The following is a 20,590-nucleotide window of genomic DNA, read 5'->3' as shown; positions in this document are numbered from 1 at the left end:
TCTGCCCCGGGCCTCCTTGTTTTCAAACGGAGTGGGCGTGTGTGATTGGCTGCGTCGGGGACACGAGACTAACGGTCGCGGGAAAGCCGCGGAGTCTGAACGGCAAGAGCGGGGCTGCGCCGGGCAGCGCGCCGCTAGCGAGTGGGCGGGCGCGCGCGCGCTGTAGTTGCCGCGGTGCGTCTCCCCGGGAGCCGGACCCGTCTACAGAGCTGGGAGCAGCCCGGAGCCCTTGTCCTGCCATGAGCTTCTTCAGCCTGCAGCAGGCCGCGTCCAGGCGCCTCTCGGCCCGGCGGGCGGCCGCCCCGATCCGGCAGAAGTTGCTGTTCTCGGGCGGCAGCAGCGACTGCGAGGAGGAGGACGAGGAGGAGGAGGAAGGGGGCAGCAGCGGCAACAGCACGGGCGAGGACTCGGCCTTCCAGGAGGCGGACTCGCCGCTCTCGGCGGCTCGCACCCCGGGCCGGGGCGAGCCGCCGCCGCTGGAGGAGGAGGGGATGGAACCGGCGGCGTCCGAGCTGCCCGGGGACGAGGGGGACTCGTGGGAGGAGGAGGGCTTCGGCTCGTCTCCGGTCAAGTCGCCTGGCGCCTACTTCATGGCCGGCTCGCCCTCGCCGCCCTTCAAGGGCCGCCGGTGCTGCGGGGAGTCGCCGACGCATTTCCTAGCGGGCGGGTACCGGGTCCGTGGCGAGGAGCTCCGCTCCCCCCTGCCCGAGTGCCCCGGCACCCCGCCCCACAAGACCTTCCGCAAGCTGCGCCTCTTCGACACGCCGCACACGCCCAAGGTGAGGGGCCGGCTCGAAGTGGGACGGGCAGGAGCAGCCCGTGTACGCGCTGGGGCTGCGGGCACAGCTCCCCTTGGTTCGTTCGCTTGGAGGGCGTCTGGGCGCAGCACGTGTGCTCAGTGCGCGAGCACAGAGCGTGGCGCGGCCGGTGCACTGGCTCCCGGACGTGCGGCGTTGCGCCTCGGTTGCTCAAACCCCGGCACGCACAAGGGCTCCGACGCCCTTTGGTGTGGGGAAGATCTGCAGTACCCACCCGATTGTTTGCAATGTCTGCAGGCTGTGGGAGGCGATCATGAGGGGCCTGGCTTTATGGCTCCGCTTCAAGTGTAGTCAGTAGGCAGGCCATAGTCCAGATCCAGACTATCAGGTGCTTTTGGAGGCACTGTGAAATTATATTCACTTAACTTTATTGTAGTTAGGATTGTGAAAAATGTTTCTCGAGAGTCTGCACCTTGACCAAGAAATTTGGATCTTGGAGAAAAAATTGACTTTCCATGTACTACAGTAAGGATCCCTTCAAAATGTGGCCTAGAACAGTGTTTCTCAACCAATGGTATGAGTGCCCTTAGGGTACTCGAGAAGTCTGGGGGGGGTTACCTCAATACAACTGAATTTGGAGAGAACTGAAATCTTGTTTTAATTTTTACAGCACTTTATCATTTTTGTAACTTTTACACCCACAAATTTCATCCATGATTAAGTTATACTATGATTAAGTTGTTTAAAAAAATGTGTTGCAATGGTAGGAAAAAATGTTGAGTGCCTGAAAACTGTAGGTACTGGGGGGGGGGGGGTTAATGGGTACGTTATAAAAAAGGTTGAGGAACACTTGCCCCAGAGGAGATTACTAAAGGGCCCTTTACTGAAGAGCAATGGCATTGCCATGTACAAAACAAAGGTCAGGAGGTGGTGGGGTTAGGCATTAATTAGATTGGCATTACACTTCCATTTATTTCAAACTTCTTGATCTTGTGCATGGTCTAAACTTACTTATTACAGAGACTAGTTGGGTTATGTGATATCGTTTATTGGACCAACTTCTGTTGGTGAGAAATGATAGTTTTGTTTCCTTCTAAAAGTAAGAAGTGAAAAACAGAAAATGGTGCTTTCCAAACTCTTCCAGTGGCCTCTGGCACTTTATTTAAATACCTTCACCCATAAAGCTGATACAATTTAATAGGGAGTCTAAGCAATAATTTAAATGCCCTCATTCATTCCTCTGCCTGGGATTAAAAACAAAGTTCTAATTTGTGTTTCGTGTGCCACTGCCCTAAAGCAATCGTTACATAAGTTGGTTTCCTTGTAACAAAAGAAGTTGGCATCTTTTGCAAGTCCAGCCCACAAATTGTCCGTTAAGATTATGTAACAGATGAATCTGATCTGTTCAGTACTTTTTCATTCATATTTTAAAGTCGATCAGCCAGTTGTCTTGACGCTATATTGTGTTAACCATCAGAAGTTTTCCAGCCTCACTTTGTTGATCTTAAAATTGTAGTACAGTGTACAGTGAGATTTGTCAACTTGGTTTGATTATTTTGTCTTCATAGAGTATGTATGAGCTCTTAAATGGACCCTTGCTCATCCAACACTGGATTGGAAAAAAGTGCTAAGAACAACAGACATGTTTCCAGTACTACTGATCACTATACTGAATCCATGTTGTTGGGGTTTTTTTTGTTTAAGTGATACTATCAAGTTTTCAATTAAGGTTTTGTTAATTTTATTTGTTTGTTCTATTGGTTTCTCTGCTGCTTGATAGCACTATCCCCCTTGTTTCTATTGCTTTGTGGGTATTTGACCGATGAGCAAAACTTTGTTGGGGAAGAGGTAGAACTTGTAAACCGAGCTGCTGAAATATGATCGTTTCAAAATAATAAGCTGTTTCAAACTGTTCTAAAGCAGTTATTCCCCTGCCAAACTTCCAAACCAGCTCTTGCTGCTTGTGTATATGGAAATCTGAAAACCCAGTTTATTTGGAGACTTACTATATAAGTATGAAAATTGACAGTCTTTTAACTTTCTGTGCTGAAAACTAATTATTTTATTTATATATACGTACGTGTGTGTGTGTGTGTGTGTGTGTGTGTGTGTAATTATAGGTAAATAGTCTTGATTTATTGATAAAAGAACTTTTGGAAAAATGCTTTTAATTTGGAAAATGTCCCTCCTAGATGAAATTTGGATATATAATGTATTTACATAGCATGAAAATGTGACTTAAGTGTCAGTGCTTGGTTTGTATGAAATATAACAGGAAACATGCCTAGTGGGTGACACATGTTGTTGAACCCTAATGTATCTAAAAACTTTGAGAGGGTATGTCCAGGCCACTTCTAGGGATTGCAAGTCATGATTGCCAGGACTTCACCCGGAGTTTCTTCTGCTATAATCTGTTCTCTGGTCTTTCATCTTCTAACTACGCATGTAAAAATGTGTTTAAAAATGTAACCATGTGACTGTTAAGTCATAGCGGTTACACACTTTGAGCTTTATACTCCAGAGCCAGCAGCAAAACCTCTATGGGAGTGTGGCTTGCAAGGGTTACGGCTTCACTGCAGGCTTTTCAGCTGTGTAACCTGCAAGGGTGGGGCGGGGCCATGGGCCCACCATGGAGAGCCCCCTCTTCCAATTAACTGGAACACTTCCGGTTAACTGATTAACCATTTATGTCCCTACTAAATGGTTCATTCTGCGAAGTGCCTCTTGGAGTGGGGTTGTGCAGACAGCAGCAGGTCTCCATGCACTACCCATACCTGCAGCAATATTTCCTCTAATCTTTTCCATCCATGTGTGCTCCCCAAAGCATGTACTCCCCAAAGCATGTGGAAACGTGCACCAATCTAAACTATTATAAAAGGAGAGGTGTCAGTCACACCTTCTATCACAGAGAACATTTTAGAAAACTTGTGAAGTTTCTAGAAAATGCCAGAATGGCAAAGAGAATTGGGAGATGCCATGAGCGGTGGGGCTGGTAGTAAGTCCCTACCCACCATGCTTTGTCTGTCCCTCCATCCTCTGAGCCAATGCCCCCGGGTCTTACCATGCCTGCTCTCCTCTGTGCCATTTGCTTGCCAGGCCCTCCTCGCTGCCGCATCCTCCCATCCCTGCTGCTGCTCAGTCCGCTGCACCGCAGCCGTGGGGCGGGGCTTGGCTAGTAGAAATAAAACCTAGCTCTGGGCCCTCTGCTAATGAGCTGGGTAGCATACGAATCTCTCCTGATCGGCCACACAAGTGCACAGCTCACAGGGAACACTGCCCTGTAGCTTCCATTGGCTTATTTCCAGCCAATAGGACCTGTGAGGATGGTGCTGAGGATACAGGCTGCACATGGTGGAGACTAGGGGTCTAAAATCCTGTTTGTTTAGTTAAACAACATTTAACTGGTTAACCACTTTAAACAGGATCCCGCAGATGGGGGCTGCCCTGGCTGGGTTGGATCACCCCCAACCTGTGATGCTGACAGGAGGTGGCTTCTGCCAAGCTGAGCCCACTACACCATGGGCCTGGTCAGACTGGAGTGCCCCCAGTGTCCGGCTAGCACTTGGTATTGGTCACATCCCTAGTGGAAATCCGGTGCCTCCTCTCCCCCTAAGGGGCATGCAGAGACAGGCTTGCTAACAGCAGCAAGTGGCTGATGGGAGCAGTGTAGCGGGGTCACAACAGGCCAGAGGCAAGCTTTTGCCAGGCTGTATTTAGAGATGTAAAATCCCATTTAATTGGTTAACCAGTTCAATGTAGTGTTGAACACTGGGCTTAACTGGTTAACTGAATAAAGGGGGGGGGGGGGGCTTTTCCAGGGTGGGGTAGCAGGCAGGGCTGGAGCAGCCCTCTACCCACAGGGGGCTGCAGCTGGTGCACTGGTTGTTCTGTAACCTGTTCACATCCCTACCACATGAGATGCTTTGTCAGCAGTGTTGTGGGGCCACGGTGGCATGCAGGCAGCCAGCCAGCCTGTTTGAGTGCCCTGCAGTGCCTCCAGGTGGAGCTGCCTCTGGGCCTGGGCCAGAGCCTGCACTTTGTACCCTCTTCTGCACCCCAAATCCCTGTCCCAGGTCAGAATCTCTTCCTGTCCCCAGACTCCTTTCCAGATCCTCGTGCTCCCTCCTGCACCCCAGTCCTTTGCCTGGAGCTCCCTCCTGTACCCTAAATCAACACCGCTTCGACTGCAAAAGTCTTGGAGTGGCCTGCAAAAATTGCCTACTCATGTTTCTTCCTTCCAAAATGGGCTTGATGACTATATTTCACTAGTAGCATGTCCTCACCTTCCAGAAATAGGATTGGGATTATGGAGAGAGATTGTTTTAATTTCAGTTTCAGTAGGTGATCTTTCTCCACTGCGAAAACTTTGTTTGAAGTAAATTGTTAGAGTATCTGTGCAAGATTAATTTTTCAATTTTAGAATATTGACACACACACAAAATATATGGGTATCTCTAGTACCCCATCATAGATTTGAACATGAGCACTGGTAATCTTTTCTTTATGTGGACTAACTTTTTTTAAAGAAGGTAAAAGAGTATGAGACTTTATAGGCAAATCATAAGAAGGCTTTATTGTGTTGCCGTGTACCCAAGCCAATAATGTGTGGTAATGTAACTGCACGTCTAAACTACATTCCTTTTTCGAAAGAGGAATGTAAATAAGGCAAATCAAAAGTGCAAATGAAGCGTGGATTTAAGTATCTCACGCTTTGTTTGCATATTCACGTGCAAGCGCTTTTTCGAAAAAGGGTTTTCAAAAGAACCCCGTCTAGACTGCGCTTTCACTTTCGAAAAACCCTTTTTCGAAAAAGAGCTGGCACATGAATATGCAAACGAAGCGCAGGATATTTAAATCCACGCTTCATTTGCACTTCCGATTTGCCCCATTTACATTCCTCTTTCGAAAGAGGAATGTAGTCTAGACATAGCCTTAGTGTTCAGTGGTTCAGCGTGTTTGTTTAGTCATGCTTAATGTTTTTCTACTGAAAGAGAATCATGTTTCACTCTTAGGTATGGCCCTATCCGAACTAAAAAGTAGTTGCTTTTTTTCATCAGACTTAAACACTAAGTTTAAGTCTGATTGTTAGTACTAATGCTTAAGAATTCATAACTAAATATTTAACACTAGCAGCCCTTATTCTAATTTTGTGCTGATTAAGTTGTCATTAGAATGATTTTCTGGAAAACAGTCAAATGTGCCCAGTTATGAGTGTTTAAAGTACTGATTAGCTTTTTTGTTTGTAGAGTTTGCTTTCCAAAGCTCAAGGAATGGGCTCCAGCTCAGTTAAACTCCGGGTAGGATCCCTCTTCATGAATGTGGGGAAGTCAGAAAAACACGATGCTGTTATGAGACGGACGCCTCACGTGAACATTAATCCCTTTACTCCAGACTCGCTGTTCCTTCAGACTTCAGCTGGACAGTGTCGTAGGAGAAAGAGAACTCACTGGAATGAGTGAGTAACTGATACATCTTTATCAAGCTTATTTTAAATCATTTTTAGTTGTAAAAAAGTATTGTAGTGCAAGTTTCCTGGGAAATGTTTTGTTAATTATTACCCTAAAATCAACAAATGCGAAATGTACACTCTGGTTTTAATAGCAATAAGTATCTTCAAAGTGAATAACACCCAGAAATATATTTTCTGTGTGTGGTGGGGTACAGTCGGCTACAGGATCATAATTTGCAGCGAGGTTTTTATAATGTGGAAGATAATATTGGTTGAGACTGCTATGTGCACTTGGAGGTGAATTATCATATGAACCATAGTGGACTTTAGTTGGAAATTGGAAACCAGCATCTGAGTGATGAGTCAGGTAGTTATCCATGTTATGTCAACACTATTTGATTCTGTTAGATGGGATCCAGACATGGGAAACAATAGGAAAAAATGCACAAGAGAGCAGAATTTTGTAGGTAGGCATTACCTTGTATGATTTCACATTCTTGACTTCGAGTTTGATTTCCCTTGTGTAAATATTGGAACTCTTATTTTCTGGCTCTTGATAGTCTTATATTCACTTATTGAAAAAAGTAGTTTATTATGACTGTAACTTTCAGCTCTTGTGGGGAGGACATGGAAGCAAGTGATGGCGAACTTGAAGATGAAACTATCAGACCTGCAAAGGTAACAGTTATAGTTTTGTGTTTCATTAATACAGGTTGGACCTCCCTTGTCTGGCACCCTTGGGACCTGATTGGTCCCAAATTAGGGGATTTGCCAGACCAGGGGAGGTCTCTACCCTCCTGGCCTGTGCTAAACTGCTGCTGCCTGCATGTGGTGCTGTTTCTCCTCTGTCTCCCCCTTTCCCCTGCTCCCCAGCTTGCCTTGCTGCTTCCAGGTTGCTCCCAGGGCTGGAGTTCTCTAGCTCACATTGGCTGCCACCGGAGCTCCCTGGCTGCCTTGCTGTTGTGGCCAGATTTTCTCACTGTGTTGCCTGGCTGGCTCCCAGCTGAGTCTCTGGCCCCCCCCCTCTATTGCACTCCTGCTCCACGGCCAGACCTGAAATCTGTAGTCCAGGCAGATTTGTGGTTTTGCTGGACCGCAGATGTTGCCAGGCAAGAGTCCCAGTTAAGGGAGGTACAACCTGTAGTATGTTTGCAAACCTAAGTCTTTCCCTCTTTAATTACTGCAGCGGATCACAATAACAGAAAGTAATATGAAGTCACGGTATGAAACAGAATTTCATGAATTAGAGAAGATTGGGTCTGGAGAATTTGGTTCCGTGTTTAAATGTGTAAAGAGGCTTGATGGCTGTATCTATGCTATAAAACGGTCCAAGAAGCCCTTAGCTGGCTCAGTTGATGAGTGAGTATGTGGTTTTTTTTTTTAAACTAAAAGATAAATACAAATTGCTTTTTAATTTATTATGAGGTATTCCTGTGTACGCATTAAAATACTTCTAAATTAGAACAAGTTTGCAAGTGTTTGTATGTTTACCAACTAACACTTTAAAATAAAAATCAAACTAATTTTTCATCAGTAAGTCTTTCTGCACAAACGCTACCATAATTTTTGTCTTAACTCTTCTTTTGGTTAAAATTTAAAAGGGAGCCAGATGAAGGGATACACAATTGTATCAGGAGCATTTTCTGAAAATGTTCAATGACGGGCTTGAGAAATGTCAACAATGCTTTGAAAACATAGGCTGAAAGAAGGAGCTACAAATTCACTTTCTAGTTTCTGGTGGTGAAGGCTCAGTTGTTCCTGAAATGGAGCCAAAAGCTTGTATTAATATTTTCCCAGTGGTTAATGTTTTTATAGTACAATATAAGTATACTATTTTAATACTTAAATATTCAATCATTGATATCAATACAAATGCAGCTTCAGATATCTGTAAATTGAAATGAAATCTGTAAATTCAGTAAAAGACATCAGCTTTATTTTTATAATGGCAAAGTGAGTTACTTGTGGAAAAGAAGAGAGTGCTGTTAGGTTGGTTGGTTGATGACAAAGCCAGTATTAACAGATGCATACCTGTTTTTTCAGTCTTAGTGTTAACATGGCTACTGCTTTAATGACATGTGACTACTATATAAAGATCATAGGCACTCCCCGAGTCACATCCAGCTTACATTCACTCACCTGTAGCTTCAGGCAGGGACATCCTTATGATTTATGGGGCCCTATGTAGTACTATTAAACTGGTGCCCCAATTAGGGATGTAAGTGACTAATCAACTCATCTGACTATCCAATAAGCAAAGTTTATTGGATAGTCGACACACTAGTCGACTAATCCAGGGGTGGGCAATAATTTTGGCCAGTGGCCACCCTGGAAAGGTCAGGCCCAGGATGATTCTGGGCTACCCCTCACCCCCAGGCCAATCAGGGCTTGGGAGCAGGGGAGCATGCAAAGCCTCCTCCCAACCTTACCCCCCTCTCAGCCAGGAGTGCACAGCACTTCTGTGTTCCCCCTGCCCCCAGGCCAATCAGGGGCTGGGGAACTGTGCAAAGCGTCCTTCGCTCTGCGTGAGCATACAACACCTTGAAATGCAGCATGCTCCTCACAGGGAGGGGGGAGGAAACTTTGAGCGGCCCCCAGGCCAATCCGGTTTTGGGGGCGGGGGAACACATGATGTCTCCTCCCACCCCCAGGCCGTAATTGCCCTTTTGCCCACCCCTGGATTAGTCAGTGGAGGAGCCAGCTTAAAAATGGGTTCCCCCTCAGCTCTGTGGAAGGGGCGCAGTGGCGGCATTCCAACATTTCAAAAGCAGAATGCTGTGCTAGTCCTTATCAATTAATCGAATAGTCAATGGAAATCTCATCAACTATTTGAATTGTTACTTAATTAACATTTAACATCCTTAGTCCCAACAGCAGCCAGGGTGGGTGACAGTGTTTTAGAGATGGGATTTTTATAATCTTCAACATGCTAGTGAGATATATTTAAAGCAAATTTTAAACTAAGGTCCTGTAGACCAACATGTAATAAAGTCAGAAACTAACAGTAGATACCTGAGGTTGGCAAATACCTGTTAAATGGCTTCATTACCACTTGAATGGATCTTTCATGCTTCAGTGATCTGCTGATAGGTCTGGCAGGGTTTTTTGCTCTTTGGAGAAAGCAGAACAACAGAACAGGGATAGGAAGAGGTGGGAGGACATTAAAGACCTAGTGGTACCCCAAATTTTTGGATGATATGCAGAATATGCAGCTGTGTATATGGGTAAAGACAGTCCTGACCTCAGGGGAGCAGGTAAGAGGCACAGGTACCAGTGCTGGCTGGAGGAGCGGGGGCCATCACGCAATCGTCAGCTGGAGAGAAGCAGCGCTTTGAGAAGGAGACTGCTGCTTCTCTCTGGCTGTGTGGCTGCCCCCTGCTGCTCTGGAGTCTTTTGGCCCACACTCATGCCATTTACCACCTCCTGGTGAACCAGGGCTGGCCGCAGGAGCTGACACAGAGCCCGGTTGGGTGGCAGAGGATGCCCAGAAGGTCCCTTTCAGAATCTTCACCTACTTTCTCCTCCAATTAAACCTGCCCTTCCCCAAGCAGCAGCATTAAAAGTTAAATTAAAAAAAATCCTATTTCTACTATTTTTAATTGCAAATATTAAAGCTACATAGTGGGTTAATCAGGTTCCCCCAGGCTAGCCCCCAAAAGTCTAACTACCAATTATAGCATTGTTTCGAAGGGAAAATGCATTCAGAGTTCCAAGATTATAACTAAACTTTTTTTTTTTTTTTTTAAATAACTAGGCAGAATGCTTTAAGAGAAGTCTATGCACACGCAGTTTTGGGGCAGCATTCTCATGTAGTCAGATACTACTCTGCCTGGGCTGAGGATGATCACATGCTTATACAGAATGAGTATTGTAATGGTAAGAAAAATCTGTTACCGCTTTCCTTGCTATGAACTATAGGTCTTCTAAAGTTGCATGTGGGACAAAGTAGGTAGATGTTTATTGGGCATTAGTTTGGTATGGATGGCATTGTTTGGTTGTAAGAGATGCTCTTTTTCTTAATGTGGAAGAGATGGAATTATATGTTTGTGCCTAAACTAAAGAAAGTCCCTTTTCCCCATTAATATTTCAATCACTCTTGGTTTAAGGGGCAGATGAAAAACAAGTATGTTGTGGCTTTTCCTCCCACTCTTTTTCCCCCCTTCCTCCATCTTTCACCTTTTTTTAATTGAATAGCCTTGATCAGGATCAGTTAGGTCTAAATCTCACATTTGAAATGACTTTCATTTCAATGAATTGTTCACATTGCCCTTATCAGATGATCTCTTGTATAATATTTTAGCTGCCAGAGAAATTGCAACTTTGGCATCTAATTTTATAAAACAATCTTACAAATTCTGAACTTTCTGTATTGCTTTTCATGTTAATATTGGAAAATGTTGAATTGTAGATAAAGATTTGAGGTATAGTGAATTGTTTTGGGACCATGAGCAATGTTCCCTCTAACTTTTTTCATCTCTGGGTGGATATTTTTCCATCCATGTGCAGACTAAATTTTTTTTTATGTGCACCAAGGCATGTGCCAATGTACATTACAAATAGAAACAAAAACCTAGCTCTAGGCGCTCTACTAATCGTCTGGGTGGCATTTAAATCTTCTGAGTGGCCACACAAGCACACAGCTTAGAGGGAACACTGACCATGAATAAATCACTTAATTGCCGTCTCCCATTTTATAGATTGGCTAGGGGAGAAAATACCCTTATCAACTGACATAATGGTTTAAAAGGTGCTGCAAAGTGTATTAATTTTCCATTTACAACAGTGAATAGTTGTAATAGGAATAGTTCTTTTATTATTTGGCTTAGTGCCAAAAGCTGAAGTATTCCAACTCATCTGATGGAGTGGGTTTTACCAAGAAAACACATGATCCTATATATTTATTTATTTATTTATAAGAAGCCACAGAACGACTCGTTTTTAAAGTTACAGACAAACGTAGCTACTACTATGAGAGTTTTTACTAAACGTGAAAGAGACAACTTAAAAACTTTGGTAAGACACCACAGAACTTTCCTGATAAAGTCCTTTAGATAATCTATTTTTGTTTGTTATAAACTGACTCCATTTTTTTTTTAATTGGACAGTTGTCCAAGAAAGCACATGCTTAGTTCTCCTTGTTTGAATCTAATACTGTTCCTCTGGTTTGTCTGACCAGCACAGACTAAATCTATATATTTATAGTTTAGTTAGCCTTTTGGTTTTCTTTTTTGCATATCACTATTACCCTCTCTGTAGCCTATGTTCTAATGTAGGCTTTCAATACCAATAATAACTTGGCTATGACTTGCCAAACTCTAATGCTATGGAAATGTGACATGGCCACCAATTCGTGATTGTTTGGAATAGTTTCCTCTCACTTGGGATCATATGGCAATTGCATCTATTGCTTATATTACATTACTTTACATGTATTTTAACATAGAATCTGGTAATAAGAAAAAAGAGGTGTAGCAACGGCCATCTAGCTCTTTCTAGAACATCAGCAGTGCTCAGTGAACTTATAAACCACATTTTGGGAATCTGTATGGGAAACATTTTTTTTGCATAAAACACTTGTGAAAGAAGGTGGCTGACATATTTTCAATTTGTTTTAGGTGGCAGTTTAGCTGATGCCATAAGTGAAAACTATAGAAATATGCGCTATTTTACTGAACCAGAGTTGAAAGATCTACTGCTGCAGGTAGCTCGTGGCTTAAAATATATTCATTCAATGTCACTGGTACATATGGATATAAAGCCTAGTAAGTATATAAACTACTGTACTCTGAAGTTATATTTACAGTTTCTTTAGATGGTTTAGTCTGTCACAAAAATAAGCAGTCAGCCATCCCTTATAACTGTAACTTCTTTGTTGTGTTGGTGTTCAGACCAACAGTGATCAATTTTAAAATCGTCTAGTATAAATAAAATGGTTTAAGTTTATCTTGCAACATTTGTGTAAGACTAAGTTTTCTGATTTGCCAAAAAACTGGCTTCTGCCCCATGAGAGGGTTTCTACTCTCTCTCTCTCTCTCTCTCTCTCTCTCTCTCTCTCTCTGGTTTGTTTTAGTCCAGGAAATAGTATATAGTGAAACCAGTTAATTTATAAATGTACATTTGGATTTGTGTTCCTTATCGTTCTTCTTTCCAGGTAATATCTTCATATCTAGGACATCAGTTCCAAGTACGACATCAGAAGAAGGTGATGATGATGACTGGTCTTCTGACAAAGTTGTATTTAAAATAGGTAGGGAAAATGCTGCACACTTACAGATCAGAAGATATATTTTTCAGAAACCAAGTGAATTATGTAACTGTTCCCCTTACCTATTTCTTGTAGGTGATCTTGGTCATGTAACTAGAATATCGAGTCCACAAGTAGAGGAAGGAGATAGTCGTTTTCTCGCAAATGAAGTTTTACAAGAGGTAATGGCATTGTTTTGCTAACTAAAGCTAAAATAGATTTTAAAATCTGCATGATGTCTTTATAGGTACTTTTTTATGTAACCACTTCCTCTCTCAAGTTGAAATATCTATTTTAGTTTTGTAAAAAGAGAGGTTTTTTCCCTAACTGGCTCACCTTTTGGAACATGAAAGTACTTTGGAGGTACAGGCAGTCCCCGGGTTACGTACAAGATAGGGACTGTAGGTTTGTTCTTAAGTTGAATCTGTATGTAAGTCGGAACTGGCGTCCAGATTCAGCTGCTGCTGAAACTGACCAGCGGCTGATTCCAGGAAGTCCGGGGCAGTTTCAGCAGTGGCTGACTTGGGGACGCCTGGGGCAGAGCTGCTGGGGTGCTCCAGTAGTGCCGAGGAGCGGCGCTACTGGACCAACCTAGAAGCACCCCAGCTGCTCTGCCCCAGGCGTCCTGATTCAGCTGCTGCTGAAATTGACCAGCAGCGGCTGAATCAGGACGCCTAGGGTAGAGCAGCTGGGGTGCTGCTGGGTTGGTCCAGTAGTGCCAAGAGCGGCGCTGCGGGACCAACCGGCAGCGCCCCATCTGCTCTACCACAGAGGTACTGAGTAAAGCCTGGTCTGCTGGGGGTGGGAGGGGGGGAAGCGCACTAGCTGCGCGCCCCCCCTCCCCTCAGCAGACCAGGGAGATGTGGGCGGCGGGACCGAGATGCGCCGCGGTCCCGCCGCCCCGGACCTCCGTGTCTCCCTGGTCTGCTGGGGCACCCCCAGCAGACCAGGGAGACGCGGAGCAAAGCCGCGGAGGATGCGGGCGGCGGGACCGTGGCGCATCTGGGTGGTCCTGCCGCCCGCGTCCTCCAGGGCGAGAAAAGCCCCGTTCGTAAGTGCGGATCCAACATAAGTCGGATCCGCGTAACCCGGGGACTGCCTGTATCAGTTTCTAAATAAACCAGTCATATGTTCTGTTTCTGTTCCAGTCTAGGTATTCACAGAAAGTGTTTTTGTTTCTTTGCTTTCCTTGCAGAACTATACTCACTTGCCGAAAGCCGATATTTTTGCTCTTGCTCTAACTGTTGTGTGTGCTGCTGGTGCTGAGCCACTTCCGACTAATGGGGACCAATGGCATGAAATTCGACAAGGAAAACTGCCTAGAATACCACAAGTACTTTCTCAAGAATTCTTGGAGTTACTAAAAGTAAGAATTGTTGTATGCAAATGGCTCCTTGCTTACTCTGATGCTATAAGTCAGGAGTGGGGATCTGGCCTGCGAAGACTTCTCTTCTCCCCCTCTTCTCTCTCCTTCTCTCTCCACCCTCCCGGGAGTGCAAGGCTGCCACACTCCTGCTTGGCTTCCCACTGCGGAGGAGGGTCCCCTCACAGGATTTAGCCTGTGGGCTAAACCTGGTAGGAAGCCCTGTGTGGCAAAGCCCTCCTTGCAGGCACTGCCCTTGTCATTTCCACTGGCACTGCTTCTGCACCTCCCTCCTTTTCAGACCTCACATTCCCAGCCCACTCCTGAATCCTACATCCTGCCTAGACCCCACAAGTCACTTCCAACTCACTACTGCACCCTAAGTCCCACCTAAAACTCTTATTCTCAGCCCATTCCTGCACCCTATCTTGTTCCCAACCTGCTCCTGTGCACTGAACCTCTCATTTTTGGCCCCAGCGCAGCAGGGGGCACTTATCAAAATCTTCTAGCCCTAGTCTCCCTAGACTCTGGCATAGAGCTTGAAGGTAGTAAAGTAATTTTTTTTTCTTTTTTCCTACTTCTCTTTTGGGGGCCGCATCTGTGAGAGTTTGTCTTCCCCCTTATTGCTTGGGACCAGATCAGTGAGGTTCTCCTTCCCTCTTCTCGTGTGTGGCTCTAGGGATGTAGTCGATTAGTCGCTCCCCACCCTTGCTGCCTCTATCAAAGGCCAGTTCCTCCCAGCACTGTCTCCATGGGAGTCAGGGGAGTAGCAGGGGCTGGGTGTGAGCTAGGATTAAGCTGATTCCCAGCTCGTGCCCATTCCCAGATGCTGTGCCTCTGCTTTTTGAATCCATTAAGAGTCTCTTGGTGCTTAATATGTTTAAAAATCAGAAGTGGGGGGCCAGAGAAGGAACTGATACAAGCCAGGCATTATTGTTCCGGCTCATGCCAGCTCCCCCCGCTGCACTTGAGCTGTTTAAATGTATTAAGATCGTACCAGCTCTTAATACGTTTAAAAGGCAGAGCCACAGCACGGTTAGTTCCCGGGGCTGGGAGCTAATCCCCTCTTCCCCCATGGCTCCCCTGCTTATCGACTAGTCGCTAAGTTGATTAAACTAAATTTAACATCCCTGTGTGGCTCATAACTTTTTTTTTCTGTGGGTTACTGGCACTGGAACCAAAAAAGGTTGCCCACCCCTGCTATAAACAGTGACTATTTTTAAACCTGAATCTTTTTCTTCAAGGTTATGATTAGTCCAGATCCAGAGAGAAGACCTACAGCAGTGGCTCTGAGCAAGCATTCAGTGTTGCTGTCAGCTGCCAAAAAGAGTGCGGAACAACTTCGTATAGAACTGAATGCTGAGAAGTTCAAAAATTCACTCTTGCAAAAGTGAGTGCAAAAGTTCTTTTGGTTATTAGATATTACTCCATTTGTAACTTAAAATAAGGGTACAATTTAATTTTTAGACTAATAAAGATAGGATATAAGAGCACTGTAACTGTACTTGCACTAAACACAAAAGGGCCAAATCATAGAAATCTAAGAACAATAGAACTGTTTGTATAATATCTTTAAAAAAAAATCCCTAATTGTTCTTGAAACATTTTCTTTGCAATATTCTAATATTGAGAATCAAATAAGACACTGCATTGTTTTTCACAGATGTAAATGTAAAAAACATAAATGGTGAATAACACATTGGACAATTTTTCAATTGCAATAATCAAGGGTTTTTGTAAAACCATGTAACTTAGAAACTCATGTTCCATTGAGGAAGAGTATTAACTTCCTTAATCCCTTTGAATTACCTGTTGAGCCTCTCAGGCAGAAAGGCTACGTCTAGACTGGAATGATTTTCCGCAAATGCTTTTAACGGAAAAGTTTTCCGTTAAAGCATTTGCAGAAAAGCACTTTTTGCGGAAAAGTGTCCATGCCAATCTAGACGCAGTTTTGCGCAAGAAAGCCCTGATCGTCATTTTCACCATCGGGGCTTTTTTGCACAAAACAGTTTTTAGCTGTCTACACTGGCCCTCTTGCGCAAAAACATTTCCGGAAAAGGGCTTTTGCCCGAACGGGAATGTCAAAGCATTTGGGCAAGAAGCACTGATTTTGGACAGTAGAACGTCGGTGCTTTTGCGCAAAATCAAGCGGCCAGTGTAGACAGCAGGCAAGTTTTTGCGCAAAAGCAAATGCTTTTGCGGAAAAACTTGCCAGTCTACATGCAGCCAAGATGAAATAATTGTGGTAGCCATTAGCATTTCAACCTCTTATTTCTTTAATTGTATGTAACGTTGTGTCTAATAGTTAGAAATCTTAAAGTATGGGATGTAGCTAAGTTTCTGTGCATCATTTGTAATTAATATAGTTGCCTTTAGACTATTTTTTTCATGCCTTCCACCATTCCGTCTTGCAGTTTTTCCTTTAGCCTTTGCTATAGCTAGTACAGATAGAGGCAGACTTTGCTGTTTTGGTTACACTCTAGGGATGTGGAAGTGTAAACAGCAATCGATGAGCCTCGCCTCATTAGTTGATGTTCATGGTCAGGGCTCGACAAATCATGTAATCTACTCACTCGTGGCAAGTAGATTACAAGCCAGCACAGCTAGCGCCACGTGATCTGCACATGTGCAGCTCGCAGAACCGCGTAGAACTGCTTGGCGAGCACTGTTCATGGTTACGTGCAGGCTCCTGGTATTCCTGGTGAGCCGGCTTAAAAACCAGGTTCTGGCACGCACCAGCTACTAGGAGCTGTCTGTCACTGATACAGCTGGTACACTGTGGGGAGCCAAGTGCGGCCCTACATGTAACTGCTGTGACTCTTGGCAACAGGAGGGGTGACAGGAGGGGTGACTGATGCTTGAGCCTGCCCCAGGCCACATACCCAAATCCTCTGTCCCCTTCCTGCACCCATATCCCCATCTGCCCTAGTTCACAACCTAAATTGCCATACCCCAATTCCTTGCCTTATGTCACAATCCAACCCCCTGCACCCTAGTCCAGTGCCCCAGGTCACAACTGCCTCCTTCACCCTGCCTCCATCCCAAACCCTGGACCGCCTCCATTAATATCATGGAAGAGTATGGCCCTCGACTACTTTCCAAATTCTTGGAGTGAACCCCTCTCTCCCCCCCATCAAAAATTATTGCCCACCCCAGATTAGTTTGACTACTTGTCCTACGCAACATGACAATTTCTTCTTTCTCATCAGTCTTGCAGCTAACTCCAGAGTATGGAGTCTATATTGGTATATAGAAGGAAAAGGACTTGAATGGCATTCTTGGGCTGACTGTTAGACACGGATGCCATTCTTTTTTTTGGGGGGGGGGGGCAGTTTAGTGAAAATGTTTTGTGGTCTGCATGTTTCTGCAGCAGGTTCAAAGGTAGTTTAACAAGAGTAGCCAGTCTTGAGGATGAAGTCTCTATAGTTAGCACTCTAAAAGTTATTTATTTGTGGACATATTACGGTTAGCTATACTAGCAATTTAACTAACTACCAATGTGTAATTTAACTGGATTGGGGATTGTAAGTGACTAGTCAACTATCTGATGAGCAAAAGCTTATTGGATAGTCAACTAGTCCCTTGACTGGTTGCTTCCCTCAAGGGAGGAGAGGAGGAGTCAGTGCTGGGGGGGGGGGGGGAAGCTGGCTTTAAAAGCCAGTCTGTTCATCGTCCATTCCTCTCTCTCCCCCACCTCCTGCTGCACCCTCTTCGCGGGAAGCAGGAAGGTAGCATGGACTGGGTGTGAGCTGGGAATTGGCTGATTCCTGGCTCGTGCCCAGTCCCAGAGGCTATACAGGCAGTCCCCGACTTACGTGGATCCGACTTATGTCGGATCCCTAGATACGAACGGGGTGAGGCAACTCCCGCACATGTGCAGCAGCATTCCCGGGGCTCGCTCACCTGGGTCCTAGGATCCTCCTCCTCCTCGGGCCGGCTCCGACTGGGGTCCCGCAGAGCTGCCGGGCAGAGGAAAAGTGCCTCCCCACGCCCGCTGCCCCCCCCCCCCTGCCAGCAACAGGCTGCCGAACAGACAAAAGCAGCCTCTCTGCCCCTCCTCCCCTCTATACATGCCGGGCTCCCGGAGCGGAGCGCAGCAGCGTCCCCGGGGCTCGCTCACCTGGGTCCTAGAATCCACCTCCTCCTCCTCTTGGGCCGGCTCCAACTGGCCTCTGCCTGCAGCAGCTGGCCACAGGGACAGGGATCCCGCAGAGCTGCTGGGCAGAGGAAAAGTGCCCCCCCACGCCCGCTGGGGGGCCCCCCCCCGCGGCCTCGCATCCTGCACGCCTCCCCCCTCCCCCCTGCCAGCAACAGGCTGCCCCCTCCCCTGAGCAACAGGCTGCCCAACAGCAGACAAAAGCAGCCTCTCTGCCCCTCCTCCCCCTATACATGCTGGGCTCCCTGGGCAAACAAAGACTCCACCAAAACAAACAAAGTGCTGGCCTCATTGTGTTAGCAAAAAAAGGACCCTCCTCCTAGAACCCTGGGTGGTGTGTGGAAATAAAGCTATTAGCTCAAAGCATGGTGCAGAGCTGTTTGGTATTTGATGAGTTACTCCTTTAGTCCTGAGTTTGTCACAGGGACAGAAATAGATGTGAAATCTTCTGAACAGGGGAACAGACAGCAAAACAAACATTAGAGGGGAGTTAACCTTTCCCTATGCTATCCAAAACTAAAAAAAATGTTTGGCTAGAGTTTCCCCTACAATGTGTACCAGTTCCGACTTACATACAAATTCAACTTAAGAACAAACCTACAGTCCCTATCTTGTACGTAACCCGGGGACTGCCTGTACCTCTTCTTTTTTTAAATACATTAAGAGCCAGCAGGCTCCTATACATTTGAAAATCAGAAGTGCAGTGGTGGGGGGGGGGACCTGACATGAGCCAGGAATCAGCTGGCCCTGCTCACACTGGGTCTTCTCTCCCCTCCCGCCCCCTCTCCTGGCAGTGCTCCAGCTTTTTAAATTTAAATTTAAAAGGCATAGCTGCAGCAGGGTTAACTCCTGGGGCCAGGAACTAACCCTGCTGCAGCTCCCCTGCTTATCAACTAGTCAGTTAGTTGATTAAGCTAAATTTAACATCCCTAAACTGAGATACAAGGGAAAAATTAGATATAATCTTTATTCTACCTAATTAGCCATCAGTATTATGCGTTACCCTTTTCTATGTTAGTTTAAAGTACTTTATTCCATCAGTAACTGTCATTGGTGACAAACAGTTGTACTGACCACATTAGATAAGTAAAAGACTTAACTAATCTGGGGTTATTCTATTTGAGCATCAACAATATACATGGTTCTGGAACTTACTTGTGCAGGAAGAAACAGGAAGACATGGTGTATAAACTGGATCCTCAGTTTCCCCTGTTACCTCCTGAAATGAGTGGAAGACATCAATGAGGTGGTTCTGCAAATTGCTTTAATGCTGCCTATGCAAATCCTCGTAGGGTGTGGCCTGAGGCTGATCAAGAGACTTAAATTCTGGGTTGTTTGACTCTTTTTGTACATTGAGTATGGTTTGCGTGAAGTCATCCTTGCTATAATGGATGGAATTTCTTAATTTTTCTTTCAGAGAACTGAAGAAGGCACAAATGGCAAAAGCTGCAGCAGAAGAGAGGGCACTGTTCACTGACCGAATGGCAACTAGATCTTCAACACAAAATAGAACATCTCGACTCATTGGAAAGAAAATGAACCGATCAGTTAGTCTTACTATTTACTGAAATAACCATTCCAAAAAAAATTGAGTAAAGACTATGAAATAGAAGTGGATTGAATTTTTGAGGAGTTGAAGGAAGAATTCAGTTTCTCGTTTCTTGCCCAGTCTTCAATCAGTGTCTCTAGTTTTATAGAAATAGCTTCTAGGATTTTAAATTGCAAAATACAGCTAATCAGCTGTATTAACAATTGAGGTATTGGACTCTTACTCTTAATATCTGGTCTATTGAAAATGTTGGATGTTGATCCATAAGCCTTTCAGTTACACTGTTAAATGTTACACCGTCCCAGGGTTAACCACTATAGTGGTGTGCTGCTTTTTAGTGATACTATATTGTAACAAAACAAGTTTTCCCAAGTAATCTTAAAAGGGCTTTATTGAAATGACTGTCCTTGAAACAGGGAAGGATTGCTGAGGAGACTGGTTTAAGGCCATTCAGTATGCCTGGGGTCAGGAGATTTTTTTTATTGTGAATTTTACTTGTCTATTTGACTTGGAGCACTTTGTAGGCATTACTTAAACCATAGATAAATAAGCCTGTGGAAGTATATGCCATGTGAAACTGCTGCTATTTTAGTTTTTGTCCCTTGCTGTAAACTGTAGCATTAAAACAATCATTGTTGTGTTAATAGGCTTTCTGTTAAAACAATTATGTGAAAACTATCTAAGCTGCCTTTAGTGAAAGCAGCATTTTTCTTTGAAGCTAGTGCATTGTAAACTAATGCACCAATTTTATATTTGAACTTTGTATTAGTGTAGTGCAATTGTTGTCTCAGCCATTAATATTTTTGTAATTTTTTTTTAATAAAGTTCTCTGAATGTTGGGGTTTTTCCTCTTCTCCCTCCCTTCAGTTTCATGTTTGTATGGCTTTTACATTTTTTTGGAAAACCTGTACATAATTGTGCTGTTTTTAGTGTAAGTATTTTGGCTGTTCTTCAATGTTCATGTACATAACTGTTTGATCTTGCTCATAGTATACTATACTAAACTGCAGTCTGGGATGCCAGAAGACTGCATTGAATCTATTCCAGTGTAAGTTTTGAACCAAATACAAT

The 20,590-nt window shown here is 44.7% G+C and overlaps 1 protein-coding gene and 1 long non-coding RNA gene across 2 annotated transcripts; one reads left to right on the top strand and one right to left on the bottom strand.

Moving 5' to 3' along the window:
- The first annotated feature begins 68 nt into the window (after positions 1 to 68).
- On the top strand, positions 69 to 20,336 carry WEE1 (WEE1 G2 checkpoint kinase). The gene is made up of 11 exons (XM_006129311.3): positions 69 to 779; positions 6,005 to 6,213; positions 6,819 to 6,885; positions 7,394 to 7,566; positions 9,962 to 10,083; positions 11,823 to 11,969; positions 12,359 to 12,454; positions 12,548 to 12,633; positions 13,647 to 13,817; positions 15,059 to 15,204; positions 19,388 to 20,336. Exons 1-11 carry the CDS (start codon positions 240 to 242, stop codon positions 19,536 to 19,538), a joined length of 1,908 nt encoding a protein of 635 aa, XP_006129373.3. The 5' UTR covers positions 69 to 239; the 3' UTR covers positions 19,539 to 20,336.
- Positions 7,561 to 17,823, bottom strand: LOC142829209 (uncharacterized). Its single transcript, XR_012903624.2, has 3 exons — positions 17,718 to 17,823; positions 9,237 to 9,317; positions 7,561 to 7,965 (listed from the first exon to the last, which is right to left on the bottom strand). It is a non-coding gene; the product is annotated as an uncharacterized LOC142829209 (long non-coding RNA).
- Positions 20,337 to 20,590: the final 254 nt, after the last annotated feature.

This window comes from Pelodiscus sinensis, chromosome 5 (assembly GCF_052426305.1).
Source record: "Pelodiscus sinensis isolate ZL-2025 chromosome 5, ASM5242630v1, whole genome shotgun sequence".
Taxonomy (NCBI): Eukaryota; Metazoa; Chordata; order Testudines; family Trionychidae; genus Pelodiscus; species Pelodiscus sinensis.
Note: the sequence above shows the minus strand (reverse complement) of the source record. Positions and strands in the feature narration are given on the sequence as shown.